We start from the raw sequence: 18,590 nt of genomic DNA, 5'->3' as shown, positions 1-18,590 counted from the left end.
CCACTCACACTACTCCTCAAGTGCACTTTTCAATTCTTCATTCATGCATGACACCATATATTTTTGCTGGGCTCTGAAACAGTAAAAGCCCATGCAGCCAAACAAATGCATGGCCTGTTTACTGCTTGGTTTGGTACCTCACAGCTCAGGAGGTTCAGCCCTAGTTTCAGGCTGGCATGTTTCTTCCTTTAACTTCTCTGAGCACTTTCTTTGTGTAAGTCATGTTTAAGGGCTGCTTCCTTCAGCTGTCTTGCAAGATTATTTGCCAGCTTGAGAATGCTTCTTCTTTTGCCTTTCTTTGTAGCCACTTTGGGCCTGGTGGTAGGTCCAGTTTTACCCTGGACCACGTCCTGCACTCCCATCCAGCTGCTGCTGTCTCCAGAGATGGTGGCACTCATGGATCCTGCTCTTTTCAAGGCAGAGGTCCTTATCCATAGCTATTGAAAGCCAGGGCTCCTGGCTATCCATCTGGAGCTTGTATGAGAAGAGGAAAAACATCTAGTGCTTCTGGGGTCAGCATGTGGAGCTTTAAGACCTGCTGCCCTCTGCTCTTCTCTGACGCTTGTCACAAACAGCTGAAAACTTTGCTGCTCTCTTGCCAGTTTTCTCCTGGGCTTCCCTCCCAGGACTGTGGAGCGTTTTTGCTGTAATTGGTTATTCACAGTGTGCCTAGGACATGCTGTACTGACTTTGAAGTTCTTTGCTTTCTGGAGCTATCTAATTTTTTTCTCTGCTTTGGTGGTTTCTGATTACTGTTAAAAAAAGAAGAAGAAGAAGAAGAAAAAAGAAAACGCTCTTCTGGGGGAGGGTGTTCAGGCTCCTCCAGTATAACAGTGTAGCTGTGGTTGTATTCTTACAACTTTGTTGTCGCCTTCTGTGTGTTGCAGAACCCATGCTTATGATACAATCTTCAACAGAAGGAACAAACACTTCCTCCTGTAAGTACATATAAATTGTTTAAATTATTGCTGGCAAGCAACACCTCCTACTGTAGCTCCGCAAACAATATGCTTGTACCTAGAGCTACGGTACTGGACGGAGACTGACTGAAAATGATTCCTGGTCCTACAGATATGTTTCTGAAGGATTGCTGTTTATTTGATGCTACAGTATAACTCACAGAGCTATGTTGGTTGCAGACGGAGGGCTAAACACCTTCCTTTGGGAAGGTCAAAGAGCACGTTTGGGCAGGGCAGAGGAAGAGGAAACTGCTCCAGAGCTTGCTACCAGGAATTCCCTTCCTTGCCCTCCCTTCCCTTCCTTTCCTTACCAGGAATTCCCTCCCCCAGGACACAGCAGGGCAACGTATGGCCTCAGTAGCGAACTCTTACTCCTCCACCCCCGCAGCCCTGGCACTCGGGTAGTTGGAACGTGCTCAGGTCCAGCCATCCCCAGCTGGAGCACGTTTCCCTTCTTCCCCTCACCAGCTGCTGCACATTACAGTTCCTCAGGCTCTTTCCCCTGTGCCAGGGTGCCCTTGGGAGGAAGGTGACGAAGGTAGGGACGTCTGTCTGTGCATCTTCCCTTGGCTGGGGGGGGCAGAGAACTGGAAACAGAGCAGCCAGAGAGATGCCCTCCCTTCTGGGGAAGAGGCCAGAGGTGGCCGAGTGGCCCCAGCTCACCGCAGGGGCATGCTGAGCCTGCAAGGGGGCGAGGGTGGACCTTTCCTTCCCTCTGCAACGCTGCCTCCTGAAGAAGCATGCTTTCCACCCACAATCCTATGCACATTCACCCTTGAACGTGCCTTTCAGCTCTTGAGTAGACCCAGACCCTCTGTCTACCCAGCCTGGTGTTGTGCGTTCTGGAAGGACACTTGATATGATCAAAGTGACCAGGGCTTTGGGAGGCAGGATACTGGCCTTCTCTTGATGCATTAAGCATTTCCCACTGCCAAGAATGGGGTGGCAGGTGAGACAGATCAGCAGCATGATCCACCTTGACAGCTCCAGTATTTCTGTGAAATGTGATGTTTATTCTGTAGCAAGCTATACATAGATGCTCTTAACTCACATCTACAGTACCTACTGCAGCAGCAGAAGATGGGATGTTCAAAGCCAAGTCCCTTGGCACAGTACGCTCAACATTTTTGATTATTTATATAAGATGTGGAAAATGTATTTGTGAAGGGTTTGGGGGAGGGAGGAGGGGAGGCATTAGATTGATTGATATTTTAAGTATGTGTTAAGCTTTTGGATTTCTGAAATTCCTTTATTTAAAAAGGAAGCTTCTCTGCCAGAAAGGTAAGAAGGGTAAAGAGTTCTATTTTTTCCCTCAATGTTTAGCAGCAGAACAGGCAGGAACGATTTCTGGAGTAATTTAAAATAGTCCGTTTTTTCTATTTTCTTCTCAGTTACGCTGATGTAAATCAGGAACTGTAATAGTATTCAAGTCACTAAAGTAACTTAGGGAGGAGAGTGAGCAGCACTGGACATTTGCTGTCTTTCCTGGGTAGTGAAGGTACTACAAAGCAGGATGGAGCTGTTGTTTATTACTAACAGATGTGAGTGTCTACTCACAGCACGGAGCAATGAGGGAATTGGGTCCATGTACTTATTCTGAAGTTGCTTAGGGCTTTTCTTTTCTGGGTTTCAGTGGGACATGTCCATTTCACACTTGTCACTGTCAATCTTATAACAGCTACAGGAGATAAAATAAACTGTTTCCTTCCACTTCTCAGACAATAGCAGATGTTTCAGACAACATGCCAGCACTGTCACTGTTGGCCAGACACTGGGAAAGACCTGAGAACAGCAGAGTGATTAAATAGGCTCTCTCCCCTGAGGCTTCACAAGTGAACAGACGTGTTGCACGCTTTGCTTTTCTGAAGTCCCAAGGAAAGACAAATGTTCGGAGAGGTAAAACTTTCTAACAATGCCATCTCTGGAAGGTGCTCTGCAATGGGCGTGCAAAAACTGCAAGTCCCTCTACTCTTACATTTTTGCATAGACCTACACCCTTCAAAACCCAGCCCATTTTGAGAGCATTGGCCTCAGATTTCAGTAATCCAGGGTCCTACCTGGAGCTGTAGGGAGAGAGAAGAGTACAACTGCAACATACTCTCAGTTTCATGCCATCGCATATAGGGCTGGTGACTGGGCGCGTCAGAAATCCAAGGGAGGAAGAGGAAATTCCTGCTTTTGTGTCCTGTTTTTTTAATGGGAAACTTTGCGATGCTGACAGCTAATTATACCCCTATTAGGTAGAAATGGTTACCGACTTCGCTTCCACTCCCCAACATCCCCAGGATGGCTGAATGTGTATTTATTTCATAGTGTGTAGTATTGAAAGCTAAGTTATAGCTTTTATTTTTCTTGCCAATGGAGTTCTCTGTGATAGCATTTTCCCTGCTGAATGAAATGAACAAACCAATGGTATTTGGAGCCCCAGGCACTCTCACTACCGAGGGCTGCAAAGGTCATTCTTAAGAACATGTGAACAGTTTGGGGATGGAAAGCATTTTTCCTTCCCCAGTTTTCAGGACTGCAGTGCTCTGAACAAGTCCTTTATGACCTTATGGATCTTTTCTTCCCTGGTGTTGCAGTGGAGAAAGTAAATATGAAACTTAACCTTAGCGCCTCGCTTTTGTGAGTTCAGTCAACTATGTGTTCAAGGCTACAGAAAGAAAATGTGGCGGTGTTTTCACCGTTTTGAGACTTGCTGTTAAAAGTTTTGGCTTCTCCCTCTGACGGCCAAAAATAGCACACCCATGCTTCCAGCACACCATGACAGTCTTCCTTTTTTAGAAAAGCAGATCCAAAAGTTGTATTCTGGTTTGTGAATTAGAACATGCCTATGAAGACATTCAGAAGTAACGAGACTTCCTGTGTTAAAATCACCAGCAGTACATAACCTCCAGCTGGAGGACATATTCTGCAGGAACATCTGTGCAGCACGAAAAAGAGGAAGGGAAGTGGCAAGACACAGGGTGCTTGTGATGACCCTGTTGGTGAGGGGACTATCTGCAGTATGGTGCAGGAGCCTTCAAGTGAGTGTTGACTCATCCAGCCCCACAGCTGTGGTATGTAGACCAGCAGGGATGCAGCACCTGAGCTTACTGTTTCTACACCAGTTTGGAAACCTGTGCTCTGAGGGTTCAGTTAGCTCAAGCTGAGCATTTATAAGAAGTGGGAAATGATGAAACTGGACAGACCCAAAATCTATGGGAGCATGTTTGAGACTTTTCAGCTTGTACAGGAATGCTTACTTAGCTGTATCCTGCAATATTACCTTCATGTTCTTGTCGATGCTGCCCACCAAGGGTGCCTCCCCAAAATCTCTGTGGAGGCACTCTTTGCAGCAGAGGTCCTGGGTATCCTGTGTGTTGTCTTCTCCAGAGCTGATTGCCTTAGGCTGGGATTCTGAGTTCATATATTTTCTGCTGTGCAAGACAGTGAGCTAGCAACCATAGCTTGGACATGCTTGAGGCATGTTCCCTGCAGCTTGCATCCTCCTGACCACTGCCTAACAGGCTGATGTGATGCCTGGCTAGGGGGCAGGAGTGCAGATGGGGAGCAGATGGGAGGCATTTCCCACCTTGTTTACAGCTTCTTTTTCAGAGCAGTACAGGGTGAGTTTGTTTGGCTTCTGGCTGGAGGGAAAGACCCGATATCGGTCGTCTGCCCAAGATTAACTTCATCTTATTTTCTGTGAAACTTTCATGCTGGCCTCTCTAAAGTGTGCAGAAATTAAAAAGGAAAGATCAGCTGGAGAAGGAATGTGTCAGCTAGGGTTGCTCATCTCTTCTCTCCGGAATTAATAACTTGCAGCCTCCAGGCCTGGCACAGCAGGGCACCTTCCTAACAATTCACCTCTTCATGGTACAATAATGCGGACTCCAGCTTGCATATTAAATGGAGACCAGATAGAGCACACAGCAAGGAGGCACGCAAAGACATTCTGCCTGTCACATTTTCTCAGGTGAGAGCATACTGAGCTGCTTTTTTTTTAAATGTTCCATGCTGAGCAGTAAAACCTTCTCTGACACGGTATTAGAGGCTGTTTGTTTACAGGGTATTTTTGACACAGACATTTTACACTTACAGGACAAACAGCCTGGCCAGTAAATCACCTGTGTGCTAAAATCTTAACAGGGAAAGGGTTAGTTTCTGCTTTCCTTCATGTCTTAAAGTGAACTCAGTCCTTTTTCTCAGTAGATTATTTATTTGTTTATCTAATAACAAGCATTCACTTTAGAAAAACATTCCTTTTGTGTAAGAGTCAAGCAAGCCTGAATCAGGATTTCCGGAGGACAGTAAGCCTTGTCCCACGATGGTGCAGGTTTTGCAGCGGTGGGTCAACGTTCTTGCAGAGATTTGGACGGCTGAATATATGCTGTGGCTATATTCCCCTCTGCCTACGGGAGACTTATCCAAACTTCTAAACACCTTCTGATTCGGTTAGTGTTTTGAACAACAGTCTAAACATGTCATCTTGATTTGTAGTGCACCCTTAGACCTTTCAAGTTACCCTGTTACCTGATGTTTGGAGTTTTAGCTAGCATCTTTTTTTTTTTTTTTAATAGTACTCGTGCAAAGGGACCTAGAGGTGTATGCTTCCCTTTGATGTGTGAGCAAAACCTACGGAATCAAGAAAATAGAGAATCCCACTACTCTAAGGTCTTTCCTGCTCTCTCAGGTCCATGTGAATTGCAGATCATGAAATATGTAGTGTGACTTGGTGACCAGATATCTTGCAGTATACCAGAATGTAGGACATATAGAATTTCTGCAGTAATTCAGAGATCCCTTTGTTTTGTTTGACTTCACTTTATCCTGAGCTTGACAGATGTTCATTTCTAATATTCCCTCTACAAGAGAGAAGCAAAGAAAATAGTGTGGTGGACAGTGCTGCAGCACAGAGAAAACATCAGAAGAAAGCAGGACACAACCTAGCCATTAAATGTGTATTTAACTCCTTTTATACCAAAAGGGCTGAGCTGTTTTATCATAAAGTCTGCTATCAGCTCAGTCACTTCTGAAACGCAATTATGTTTGGTGAAATGGTAAAACTGTTTTAGGAGGCTCTAGTCACAGGGCACAGTCATTTGGGCCAGGACAGGAAGTGAAGAATGCTGTATCCAATTGAAAAATCTGAAGGAATTCAGATGGGCAAAGGCAATTACTCATATTGCAGTTTTGCTAGCACAGCAGGACTCCCAGCCCCTGTTCTTGTAATAAGTTAGTCTGCCATCTCCGACTCTCAGTGTTTAACTCATCAGTTCCAGGGGCTGAAAGGCTGCTTCTCCAGGAAAGCCATGTATCTGACACCTGGGTCAGAGGAAATGCTATGCCACATCCTGCATCTTGTGTTATTATTTCTCTGTTCCTGTCTTTCTGAATCATCTTCTCTGGAGAGAACAGTTCCTGTTCCTCTAAGGACAGAGCAGGTGAGTGAGGGCAGGGTCAGATAACCTGTTGTCATTCAATATAAAATTAATTTAAGCCTTCTGGCTAGTGGATTCTTGCTGAAAAATGAGAGCTGAAGATACGTCTCGATCCCCCTGTAGAAACCTAGTTCAATATGTGGTATTTTCACATTACTTTTCTGCACAGCGGACACTAGCAGCAATTGGGTGACACAGCGGTAATCTCAGTACACTTATGACTTGATCTGGCATGGCAGATCCTGTTTCCTGTGTTTGAATTTCCCAGATAGGGCAAACTCGTGTGATTAGTTAACATTTCTCAGCAACACAGCGTTCAGCCTCTGCGCAATTCCCCATCTAAAGTCTGGGTGACATTAAATGTCTGCTTCCAAATCACTTAATCTTGCAGGGTTCTCTGCAGTTGCAATCTCAGTCCTTGCTCTGAAGGATGGATTGGGCTGGCATTGAGGATCCGAGCAGGATTAGGCAGCCCCAATGGGAAGTTTGTACATGTCATCCTTTTGTGATCAGACCACTACTATAAAGTCAAGTCTCTTCTGTGCTTTTTTTTTTCCCCTTTCCTTAAAAAGGTCATAGAAGTAAAAGGCAATGATGGGTATGATGAGCAGTGTTAAAGTTGGAAGCAGCTAACATAACAGTCACAAAGGAATAAGTGGAAGAGTTTGTATTACTTAAATACAGCCGCCAGACTGGAAGGGTTTTAAGAACATTAGCTTTAGCCATCTGCATATTTGTGTGTATAAGGAATAAATCTATAAGGCTAGCACTTGCCTCAGGATTTGTATATCATGAGGCAATAATTTTTTATATATAAATATGCATACATATATAGGTTTACAAAGTATATACATGTTAGAGTGAAGGCAATGATTTGGATCAGTTTATTTCAGACGGTGTGCATGCTCACGGCATTGAAGAGCACCACAGAACATGCAGCAAGCTGTTCTGCTGGCATACCTGTCGTGCAAGGACCCTCACACATTTTTATTGCTTGGATTATTTCTGGTAGAGTTTCACCGGCCTGTATCGTGTTGTAGATCATCTCCAATTGCTGCTAAAGATAAGTTAAAAGCTGAATGTGTGGCCACTAGTGGGGCGGGAGACGCCTTCACAACAGGGCAGCTGGCTAAAACCCCTACGCCATCAATTGCTGCCCTAGATGGGTCTCAGAGATAAGAGATGATGAGCTCTGTTCCTAGCATTTCCGCATCCATGAGTAAGTCAGGACCCTACAGTCTCTGACATCCTGTAAATCATATGGGAATTTGGCTTCATGCAGCTTTTGATCAGGCCTGATTTCTCTGAAGGTCTTCTAGAGGACCTAATCAGGTCAAAACCTTTTGTAACAGAGTCGTTAACTTACGCCTTTCTGGCTTGTTCTCCTCACTGTGTAGGTCTCATATGTGCCCAAAATCAGTGTCTTGCAGTTTTGTCAGCCTAATCTATTCTGAATTAGTGATCGTGAAGAAGGCAAGCTTGTAGCACAGGGACGTGTTGCTGGTCGAACCTTAGCATTTTGATTGCTGTCACTTACATGGGACAAAGTCCCTGGTACTGTCACAGTGACAAAAACAGGTGTTCGAGGTGTCCGGTTCTCCACTGGCTAGACTCTTCCTGGACAGCAATTACGAACATGCTTCATGGCAACCTTTGCAAAATCTTCCCGCTTTTATACTATTTTCGAGATATCAAGGTAGTTTAGGGTGAATAAAACTACAAGACAGGCAGTGATACTAGCTGGGTGGAGATCTGTGAACAACATGAAATACATGACCTTGACAGAAGCACACATCTATTTCAGGCTCTCAGATGAATCAAGATATGTCATTAACCATGCTGAAATCAAGAATGTGAGTACTTTGTAGGAAAGCATAAGGCAGCCAAAGAGCTCAGTAAGAGTGTGAAAAAGGATACTCACAGCAGGCAAGAAATGATTAATGTGTACTGCATGCGTATGGAATAATATCAGTATTTTAATAAAACAAGCAATTCCCAAGTTTTCCCTAAAATCCAGGTACTCTGCTCATCTCCTTGTTGTCCACCTATTTAGCCAACAACGTATGTACCTGTAGAAAGGCTTTGCTTGAGGCACCCTGTTGTGTTAACCCCCAGGTAAGAGTAGCAATATAAGGCCCTTCCTGATCCTGAGGAGGCCCTCCTAGCTTGAGAAGGACATGCTTGCAGCCTGCTTTCTCATTCTGGAGGAGGAGTTCCTGTTGTTTTGGCTTCAGTAGGAAAGCTCCAGCAAAGAGGTAGGGCCTAAAGGGAATTTAGCTTTGATTTGACCCAGCGCACCTGGAAGTTTGCTGGATTCCCCTTGATGGAGAGGCAAGTATTTCCAGCTTTCTTTGGTATGTTCTAGGCTTTCTATTCTACATCCTCCCAGGGGAGATCTTAGGCCGCATGAGCAGTAAACAGAGACACGTTGGTGTAGAAGGATCCTGGACCGTTAAAGATTGTGCAAAGTTAGAGGTCTGGCAGTGGGAAAATCTGCAGAGAGGCAAAAGCAGTAAATGAATGAAATAATACCAAAAAAAAGGGAAAAAAAGGCATGAAAGTGGGTCTCATGCTTTATTTTCACAGTGAGCTTCCTATATGGTGCATTCTAATCAACCATTAAGGCAGATGCTGTTGTCTAGGGAGAAGGGCAGGTTTCTCAGAGAGCAATAGGTGGAGGGAAGGTACTGAGTTATTTGACTGGTCTCCTGGGCTCTCTTGATTCCCAAGCAGGAATCCAAGGAGTCTCTACCACTTGGATAGGTGAAAGTGCCCCAGGGTTGAAGTTTATGACTCTGAACACGTTCCCACTTCATTTAAAATAACCAGTTGATAAATTACTTTTTACTTCTTGAAAAATGCAAGATGCATGACAAAAGTTATATTTCAAAAGCCAGAGGTAGAGCTCTATGTGAATAAATGTGATCTCTTCATAGATGAAAAGCCATGGCTGTTATTAAGTTCTCCATGAACACGTTGGTATGCTATGGTTGCGACACAAGTTAGAATACAGCCGTTCTAACCAGGTAAATTAAAAGCAATGCTTTTTTTTCGTGTGTCTATTTTTTGCAATCTTCTAATAATATAGGGGGAGCCAAGCTAAACCCTTGGGTAGAAATTATCAAACCTTCCTTCATGGCAGTATCTCTTCTGAATTGCTTTTTGGTAACGTCTCTTACTGGATGCAAAGCGGAAAAGTTGTATCTCCTAGTGACTTTCATTGTCAAAGTGTTCCTGCAGATTCCTAATGGTTTCTGCTGTTCTTGCCATCCGCCCTTGCACAGAGAGGAGAAGGAATCACTGTAGTTGGCTGCAGCAATTAAAAGCAGCCTTTTACAGTACTGTCTTCCTTCTAGGTGTACATCTTCCTAAATATTTAGCAGTAGTTTGCTAGTGAGTAGTCATGAATTGCATCCGCAGTAAGGTGGAAATAAAGCACGAATATGGTGGAATAAGGTACAGATAGCTGGTTTGGCTTGTTGAGAAGGAAGCTGTAAGGATAAAGTGTCTGAGGGGTGTCAGAATTTTCTATGGTGAATACATACCTATATAGCAGCTCTTACGTTTCTTCACAAGATTTTCTTCCCCTGACTGCCCACTCTTCAGAGTAGGCGTTTCAACTTTATTACGGATGTACAGAGCTCTGTAGGCCTCATTAGTAGTTCATATTAATAGCAGTATCCAGCTGTCTGAGATCTATTGACAAGTCCGAATTTTCCCTTCTGCAGAGATGTGCTTGCCCGTTGGGAGGAAACTGTTCACGGCACTCTGATTTCCAAACTGCATCAACTCTGTTGCAAGTTAAAGTAGCATGGGCATTTCTAATTTATGACAGCTGATCATTAAGGCTAAGCCTAGACTGCTAAGTGAAGCGAGGCCGAGGAGTGATAGAGCAGGGTCTGCCTGTTTCTTCGTTAACAGGCTTCCTTGTATCTTTTTGGCTCATGTCAGCTATTGCTCTGCAAGACACCCAAGCACTATATGAAGGATCGAGTGCACCAGGAGGGCTCCTAGGAGGCAATAACTCCTCCAGGCTGGGCTTAGGGAGGTCCTAAGCAGTCCTCCCACATCATCCCAACAGATACTGCACCCCCTAACACTCCCCAGGGCCTTTACACTGCACCAGAAGGAATTTAACGTATTTCCATTTTCATAACATAAAAACACCGCTAAGACCCACCCTTCGAGACCTCAGAGACTTTGCACTGCAAAAAAATCAAATACCCTAAAATTATTTTTACTGAGGGGTGGAGGGGTTCACTGTGGGGCCCGGAGGAGAGGTGCAGCCAAGTTGTGTGTCACATAAATGCAGCCTGTAGATGACACTTACCTTGGGCTGAGAGCATCATCCCTGCCCTCTGTATTCAGCATCTGCCTTCCCCAGCCTTCCCAAGCCACACTTTAATTCCCTTTTACTGCTCTTGGGCAGGAAGGCCGGACCACGCTGCAGAGACCGCAGTCTCAAGCCTAGGGGGGACAAGACCTTTTTTTTTTAATGCCCTGAGCATTTGGCATTTTTGTTTGCTCATTTGTTTCTGTTGTGTTTATTCAGCATGGAAAAGCTCCTTGCTTTGGAGTTATAAATGTTCACAACAGATATTGAGTCAGGAAGGATTTGGCTGGATGCAGCTCTACAGCCCGAAGCTTTTACAAGCACCGAGCTTATCTTAATGTTTAGCATTTACGTCTGGTAGTAGCCCTTCAGAAGTGAAGACTCATCATGATTTAAATGAGATAGTAAAGTCATTGTTTTACTGAGGTTCAGAAAGTGGAACACTGAACTTTATTATTGATATTTTGCTGGTAATAGTCACAATGATCTGAAGCATGATTCTTAATAAGGTAGTCAAGTATTTGACAGGTGTTCAGAAATTCTCCCTAGAGCTTTCCAAAATGTCAGCAAATTCGTTGAGGAGAATTACTGCAGTGGTTAATTTTTAATAGAAAAAGATAAAGCCATACTCTGGGGAATAAATATGAGGGTGTTTCTTCAGATGCTTGCAGGCAGACATCTAGCTGGTTGTTCTGGCTTTGAGGGAGGCCACAGTTAACCTGTTTTGAAGAAATCTACCCAAGAGATCCACTTCTGACAACGGTGGCACAAATTGTCAGTGGTAGAAGATTTTTTCTCGTCTCCTTACATTAGAAGTAAGCTAACCATATTATGCTTTTATTTGTTTTGAAATGTCCGTGCTTTTATATATAGTAACTGAGGATATTCTTTTAGTTGTTGCTAAAATTTTATTTATTGTCTTAAGCACTGGCATCCAATGCCATGGGGCATCAGTTCAACAGCGTAGTTATTGTTCTGGAAGAAGAGCAGGTTTGAATGTCCGGTACTGTAGTCAGAGTAAAAGCCACCCCCCCACCCCACCCCACCCCCCACTTTTTACAAGAAAGTCCAAAACTGTCATTTACTGTTTCAAATTCCCTTTTATGTTACTTAAAGCAGTACAAACATGGAATAATTCCCCGGACTCCACAGACTACATAGGGAAATAAGACTGGAACCTAACCTAAGTTTTCATGCTATGACTATGACCTTTACTATTTCCCTGGAAAAATTCCTTCCTTCCATTTTCCACTTGGGATCAATCTTTGTCTTAAAACAAGCTGCAGGCTCTCCAGAGCTCTTGAATATTTTAACTATTTGCGCGATAAACGTTAGTTGCCGCAGTTAACAACAAATAATTAACAGACGGTAGGGCAACGGTTGTCTCAAAGTCTGCAAGAGGTCAGAAGGATCTTAAAAATGAATTTTGCAGGAAGTATGCAGGAGGGCCTCGGGAGCAAGACAGCTCATTCGGACGCGCGTCCGTCTGTCTGTCTGTCTGTCGGCTGTGAAGCAGAGCTGCAGTCTCCGTTCTCCCTACGTAACGGGCCCTAAATCAGATGCTTGTCTCTGGTTACTAGGCAAGCTAAGGGATGCGCCGTAGGTGCTTGTATTTCCTGTACGTTTGTTGCGTTGGAGGGAGGAGGAGGTTAAGGGCCGGCCTGGGAAGGAATGCTGTGAATATGGATTGCACATGTTTTTCCAGTCTAGCAGCTGAGCAAGTGTGACTGTAATCCCAAAGAGATGTAGATCAATCCCGGTCTTCATGGGAGACGACACAAGCCTAAAGTCCCGTCCGCTTGTGCTAGGCCAGCATGTTGGGGCTGGGCATGGGTGCGATGCCCTCCCGGAGGCAGGGCCAGCGGGAACGAGGCAAGGCACAGGGACTATCTACCCCAGCTTGCTCCTACTGCGTGCTTCTGTCGGATGCAGAAGATCCTTGGTCCCTTCCCCAAGGGCTCTGCATCCTGCACTGAGGGTATCAGTGACCTCTCGTGTCTGCAGCAGCACTCTAGGTAAATTTCAGTTCAGAGGACCAGAGCTGAGCAACAGCACCCTGCTGATTCTTTCAGCCAAATGGGGTCCTGGAGAGCTGACTTATTGCTGTTGCTATTGTCTATGCGTGGAAAATATGCAGTAAAATTCCAGATAACTAGTTGTGGATTGCATTTTCAATTACATGTTTACTGGGTAACATGCACACATCGGAGACCTAATATTAGCTGAAGTGAGAGAGCAGAGTTGTAGGCAGGCTTAGCAAATGGAGCTTTTCAATTTAAATGTGCAAATGAATTTCGTACACACATGGACACTGTTAGCAGATTGCCAGCCAGGAGGGCTGGCTATAGGAGAGGAATTCTTCATTTTTAATTTGTTAATAGTTTGTTGCACAGTATGATATTTGATCTTGAGGAATAGCTTTTATTATCTTTAAATATCTCGTAAAATCTGAGGTTGCCATTCACAAAAGCTAAAAAAGTAGCGTAGAAGAAATTCTAGATGGATAATTTTCTCTAGATGAAGAAAAAATTATCTAAAAAGGGTTAACACAACATGCTGAGCATTATCAAATGGGCAAGCAAGATGTGGAGTAGGTAGCTGTAGTAGAAAGATATTAGCCATCATTGATAAACCGGCAGATGTTTACTGAGAGTTTTAAAACTTCTTAAAAGAAAAAATAATTCTTAAAAATAATATTTAAGAATAAATGAGTATCAGCTAACTTTTTAGCACGGGAGACAAAAAGACAATTGGCTATCCCTTTCGGTTCAGCTTGCTGTTGTGAGGTTCATCTGCTTTAAAGAAGTAGGAGAAGAAAGGGAAGCTAACCATCTGAAAAAACCACTATTTGCTGCAGGGCGGAAGTTCTGCCATCAGTACACAGTCAAATTATAGCAAAGCAGACTAGTCAGAGACACATCAAAGCATGCAGACTGTCCAGCCTCAGGTCCACTGAGCCCAGTGTCCAGTCTCGGGGAGAAGGCACCAGTTGGTGCCTCAGAGACTAGTGTGAGAAAGACACAATAGAAAGATGATGCCACTGCTAAATGAATTTCCTCCAAAGCCATGGCAATGAGAGGTAACTCATCCTTTCTGACTGCTATTTTACCTCTTGTTAGACCTGTGGGGAGCCTTGTCTCTTCTCTAATCTTGTTTGGTTGTTGGCTGCAGCTCCCTCCTGCTCTCCTATAGCAACCACCACCCTGTTATGCCTTGGATCAGGTTCCTCGCCATGAGGCCTCCCAGTATCTACTGACTTTGCAAAAGAGCTTTCCCCACCTTGCAGACGCACGCACTGGGCAGTCAGGGACAACAGAAAGTCCCTGAGTCACTAACCAATGTTTAATCCTCCCTGGGCCTGCTGCCTTTCCTCATCCATTATCTACATTGAATAGAAACGATTACAGCAGTAAGCTGCATAATCAGACGTTACTGCTGAAGTCACTTGCCATTTCAGACACCTTCAATACAGTTGTGCATGATTGATGTGGGAATATAGGTGTTGCTGTAGCAGAATATGCCAGTGCTCTGCTGATTACAGTCTCTGTATCTAACTGTAGGCAAGGACCAGGAAGGGTGGGGGAGAAGTAAAAAGAGTCTTCATGGATAACTGCAATTGTTTTGTCACTCACTAAAAGTCATCCTTGCTGTCTTGTGATATAATTGATTGATATTCTAAAGCATGAGGCTTCCTAGCCCTTGCGTAAGAAGTGCTTCTTTTTGCTAATGCAGGAAGGGAATGCATGTTCCCATTCCCCATGCAGATATTAAATCTTTGACTACGCTGGTAATGTGCAAACCTAAACTGAGAGAAGTTTGGGGGTGCCTTTTTGCAGCCCTTGTGAAGTGCTGAGCAGGAGGAGTGTGTTACAGTCACGGCAAGACGTCTAACTGACTTTGATTGATCACAGTTTCACCTTTATTCATCTCAGAGTAGATGCAATTAACATATGGATGAACATGCAAGGAAAAATACATCTTCTGCAGGGAGCCAGCACACGTTTTCTTGTCACCCAAGCTCTCCTCTGTCCCGTTGTTTCACCCGCTGTAGTTAGAAATGCACCAAATATGTCTACAGAATTTGCATGTTTAGCCTGCTTTGGAGAGAGAGGATTGTCTTGCTATGGAAGGATATTATGCAGCAATTTCCTCCACAGCACAGCGAGACAATGAATCTGACTCTTCATTATAGATGAATAAGAACGATTGCATTTCCTGTGCAGTGAGAGCAACATGAGCCGTGCTCCGGGTTCCTCTGGGAATTTCCATGACCATGCCTATTTCAAACACCATGCATAATGCTACTATGAGAAAATGTAGATATTTAAAGATGAATGTTTAAGGGGAAGGGGAAAAGGCTCAATTTGTTAAATGAGGTGTTTGATCTCAGCTTGGAAGGCAGGCTGTACGAGTGAGGACAGAGGCTCAAAGTTAGTTGCCTGAGTTTTTGTAATTCATGCATTAGTCCCTGACAGAAGCAATGTATTTTTGAGATGGCTGGAGTTTTTAATTGTTATTCTTGTATTTTTTCACCACCAACCAAAATGTTCGCCCTTGCTTTTGTTAGGTGAGAGGCTGTGAAGAGACCTTGCAGGTACTTGCACTTGCTAAATGAATGAAGGAGAGGGAGAGAGGTCCTGCAAAGACTCTGCACATCTCTCATTGGTTTTCACGTTCCCACTCAGGGTGAACACACCTCAGTGCTGCTGCCAACGCATCAAACAACCCTTCTTTCCAGAGGGATCCCAGGGTCTCTAACGGAAATGCAGATCTGCTTACGTTCTCCTAAGTCTGCTACTTGAGGGAGGCTATCCATCTGCAAATGCAGAACTGTATCACAGGGTTAATAACACTGGGACAAGGTGAGCTCTCACATTCCTGCGAGCTCAAAAACGACAGACAGTTCAGTAACTGGATGTCTGCAAGACACTGACCAAAGGAAAGCTTTCCTGAGCAACCCTGGATACATCTTAGGACCCAAACAAATGAAGGTTGCAGGCTGGGAATCCCAGTCTGGCACTTGGCCCTGGAGGGAGCAACCCATGCACACTGAGCTGCACGCGTGGGCCCCCCTGTGACTTTTCTACTAGAGTTAGCCCAAATAATTACCACAACATGTGCCACGCTTACGTGCTGAGCAGGGATCCAGGCAGCCAGTCTGCAAGTGGGAAATACCCAGGAAAGAGCAGAGGCAGTTGTCTCTGGTCCTGCCTGTCCCAGGATCCTCAACACCTCACTTGGAGGTATTAGGGGCAGCTGCCCGAATTCAGGTGCTCAGCTCAGCTCCCTCTGGTTAAAAAAAGAAAAAAAAAAAAAAAAAAAGGCACACTAAACCACCATTGGATAAATGCACCAATTAGTCTAGGAAGAGATAGTGTTCAGCACGTCCTTCCTCCGGCCACAAGGTTTCATAAAAAACCTTGAGTGAGCTCATCTTCTCTTTAGTCTAGAAAATATTACCTCTTTTTCTGTGAAGTTGGACACCTCCTGCATCAGGAGGAGCTCAGAAGTAAATCGTCCCTGAAAGAGCCTCCAGCCCAGAAGGGTCTGAGGAGCATTCTGGTTCATCCAGCACCATCTAGAGCAAGAAACGGAGGACAGCCTTGTTTCTGGGTCATGATCAGGTGCAAGCGTGAGAAAGGAAGTAAAGTGCAGAAGGCCACGTGGACAGGGGTGCTTATAAGCCAAGCTAGGCCCATTTTAGGTGCCTAAGCACATTCTTTTTGGAGCTGGTTATTTCTTCTCATAAAGAAAATGCAGCGACTTCACATGCCATATTAAAAGATTAGTTGTTTGGCTGGTGGCCACAGAATAATTCTCCTTATTGCACAATAAATCAAGCTACTGTCATTTTAAATACTCTAGCTGAATGTCTGATGTGCCCGTGAAAGAGTTAACTCTACCATTGTGGTGTTGTCACAGCACTGAAATAAGAGCAAATCTGGGGCTCATAAGTTGGATCCCCACTTGGAGCACAAATTTGGAGCACAGGCAAAATCCTTATACAATTATTCACATTCTATGAACATCTGTCCCCTTTACTTGGAAGATATACAAGCTGAATGGTGGACTTGTAAAATACAAATAAAATATGTGGAAGAGAGCGGAGTTCCGTAGAATCTGTAGTCATTTCCAATAAATTTTTCCTTATTTTTTTAACAAATTGTTAAGATGTGAAACAGTCTGATCCCAATTAGCACATCTTTTCCTATGCAAAATAAGAATCAGGCTATTTGGGGGTTGAGGGGGGGCAGTGCTTTAAGTGCGGGGGTTCCTTCTCTGAGAGGTATTTGTTGCTTTAGCAATTGAAAGCCTTTCTTTCCTAATACGATTAGTTCAAGTAATTACCGAAGGATTTGTCTGTGTCAGCTCAGTACAGTTCCCCACAGCAGTATTAAAAAGGCTGTCTACAGTAGGGAAATAGTCGATGGCAGTGTGTAGCTGATGAGATTGTAGCTAACCGCTGCCAGAGGAAGTCACCTTCAGCTGCAGGGTTGTTGCCCTAATCCCCATTATGTGCAGCAGACGGGAAGAAGAAAGAGTACGTTTCTGTCAGCAGGAAACTACCGAGGGTTCGCAGTTTCCAGGGCGAAACTGGGAGCCCCGGTGCAAATGGTAGGTGCTGGGGCAGCCCCATTTTTTGCAGCTCTTTTTGTCACTGACTTGCCCAGCAACGAGGAAGTGATCTGGGACTGCAAAGCATTAACGTCGCGGGGACCAAACTCGGCGCTAGCCAAGTTGGCCGCGGCTCCTGACCGGGGTCCTCCCCTCCAGGGAGGGAGTTTGCTCGCCTTTTTTCGGCGTGTTGCTGAGATCCGCGTGGCGCTTGGAGGCGCCGCGGGAGAAGCTCCTGATTCTTCAGCTTTAGGACAGCTCCTTGCTGCTTGCGTACAGGTCTCACGTTTTAGGCGCTGTGACAAGGAGTTGCACGTTTTGTGCAGAGAATGAACCTCTTGGGGAGAGGGAGGGAAAAAAAAAAAAAAAAAAGTAACTCGGGTTTATAGCACACAAAGGCATCCTGCTGGGGATGCAGATTTGAATTAATTTCTGTGATTTTAATCCATTTGTCTAATCCACAGCTTTATTACGTGTTGAAGTCACACCATATTTTCCTGCTGTTTCTGAGCCTTCATTTCAGGGGTTCGGGCTATACGTCTGTATTTGTATGCAGCACAATATGCTGTCCAGGATCAACTGGAAAATGAAACCTGAAAGGCATTTCTTCAGAGCGCGTGTGCAGATACCATCTTGACAGATACATGTCTGCAAGGACAGGTCATTGTGCGGTACGCCAGGAAATGAGCACTTCTGGCTTGTCTGACTTGTTCCTTGAAACCACAGGACAAGTGCGGGGTTTTTCCGGCTCGCTGTGAGCGCCGTGTTGTTTCAGTGGGACATGGGCATGAGGAAAAGGGCTTGGTAAAGACTTTAATTTGGGGCGATTTGTTTCACGCTGCTGCCTGTGCCCATTTCCCCTCTGCCTGTCCTCCGGAGATTTCCGACTTGCGTTAACTGTGTTTGAACGTAATCACATTTGTGCATCAAAGAAAACACACAACCGTATTGTAGCAAGTTAATTGTTCCCGGAATAATGCCTACAGGTGGTCCATAGCTGCCTGCCTTGGTGACAGATTCAGCCCCACCATCCCTCCCTGCCTCCGGGATTTTCAAAATATCTGGTATTATTTAGCTACTTCGGTCGGTATGGCTGGAAAATCTCTCATTACCTAATGCAGCAGCCAGCTGACTGTTGCCAGAAGCTGCAACTTACCTCTACAATGGTAAGCAGTAAATGTAAACTTTCTGGCTGCTGCAGCCACATTAATAATGCATTATGCTTCCTGTAACTACATACATGCACAGAGAATTTTTTTT

At 44.6% G+C, this 18,590-nt stretch overlaps 1 protein-coding gene across 5 annotated transcripts in view; it reads left to right on the top strand.

Annotated features, from left to right (window-relative positions):
* Window positions 1–18,590, top strand: part of NRG1 (neuregulin 1) — a 420,325-nt gene that overhangs the window by 289,945 nt on the left and 111,790 nt on the right. For 3 of the 5 annotated variants that reach the window (XM_068928358.1, XM_009687597.2, XM_068928361.1), the window contains one exon: window positions 888–938. The exons of the other annotated variants lie outside the window; for them this stretch is intronic. In XM_068928358.1, coding sequence (XP_068784459.1) covers window positions 888–938 — 51 coding nt within the window. The remainder of the gene's footprint in view (window positions 1–887; window positions 939–18,590) is intronic. 5 annotated transcript variants of the gene reach the window in all.

The sequence above is a fragment of the Struthio camelus genome, chromosome Z, assembly GCF_040807025.1.
Source record: "Struthio camelus isolate bStrCam1 chromosome Z, bStrCam1.hap1, whole genome shotgun sequence".
Classification (NCBI taxonomy): domain Eukaryota; kingdom Metazoa; phylum Chordata; class Aves; order Struthioniformes; family Struthionidae; genus Struthio; species Struthio camelus.
Note: the sequence above shows the minus strand (reverse complement) of the source record. Positions and strands in the feature narration are given on the sequence as shown.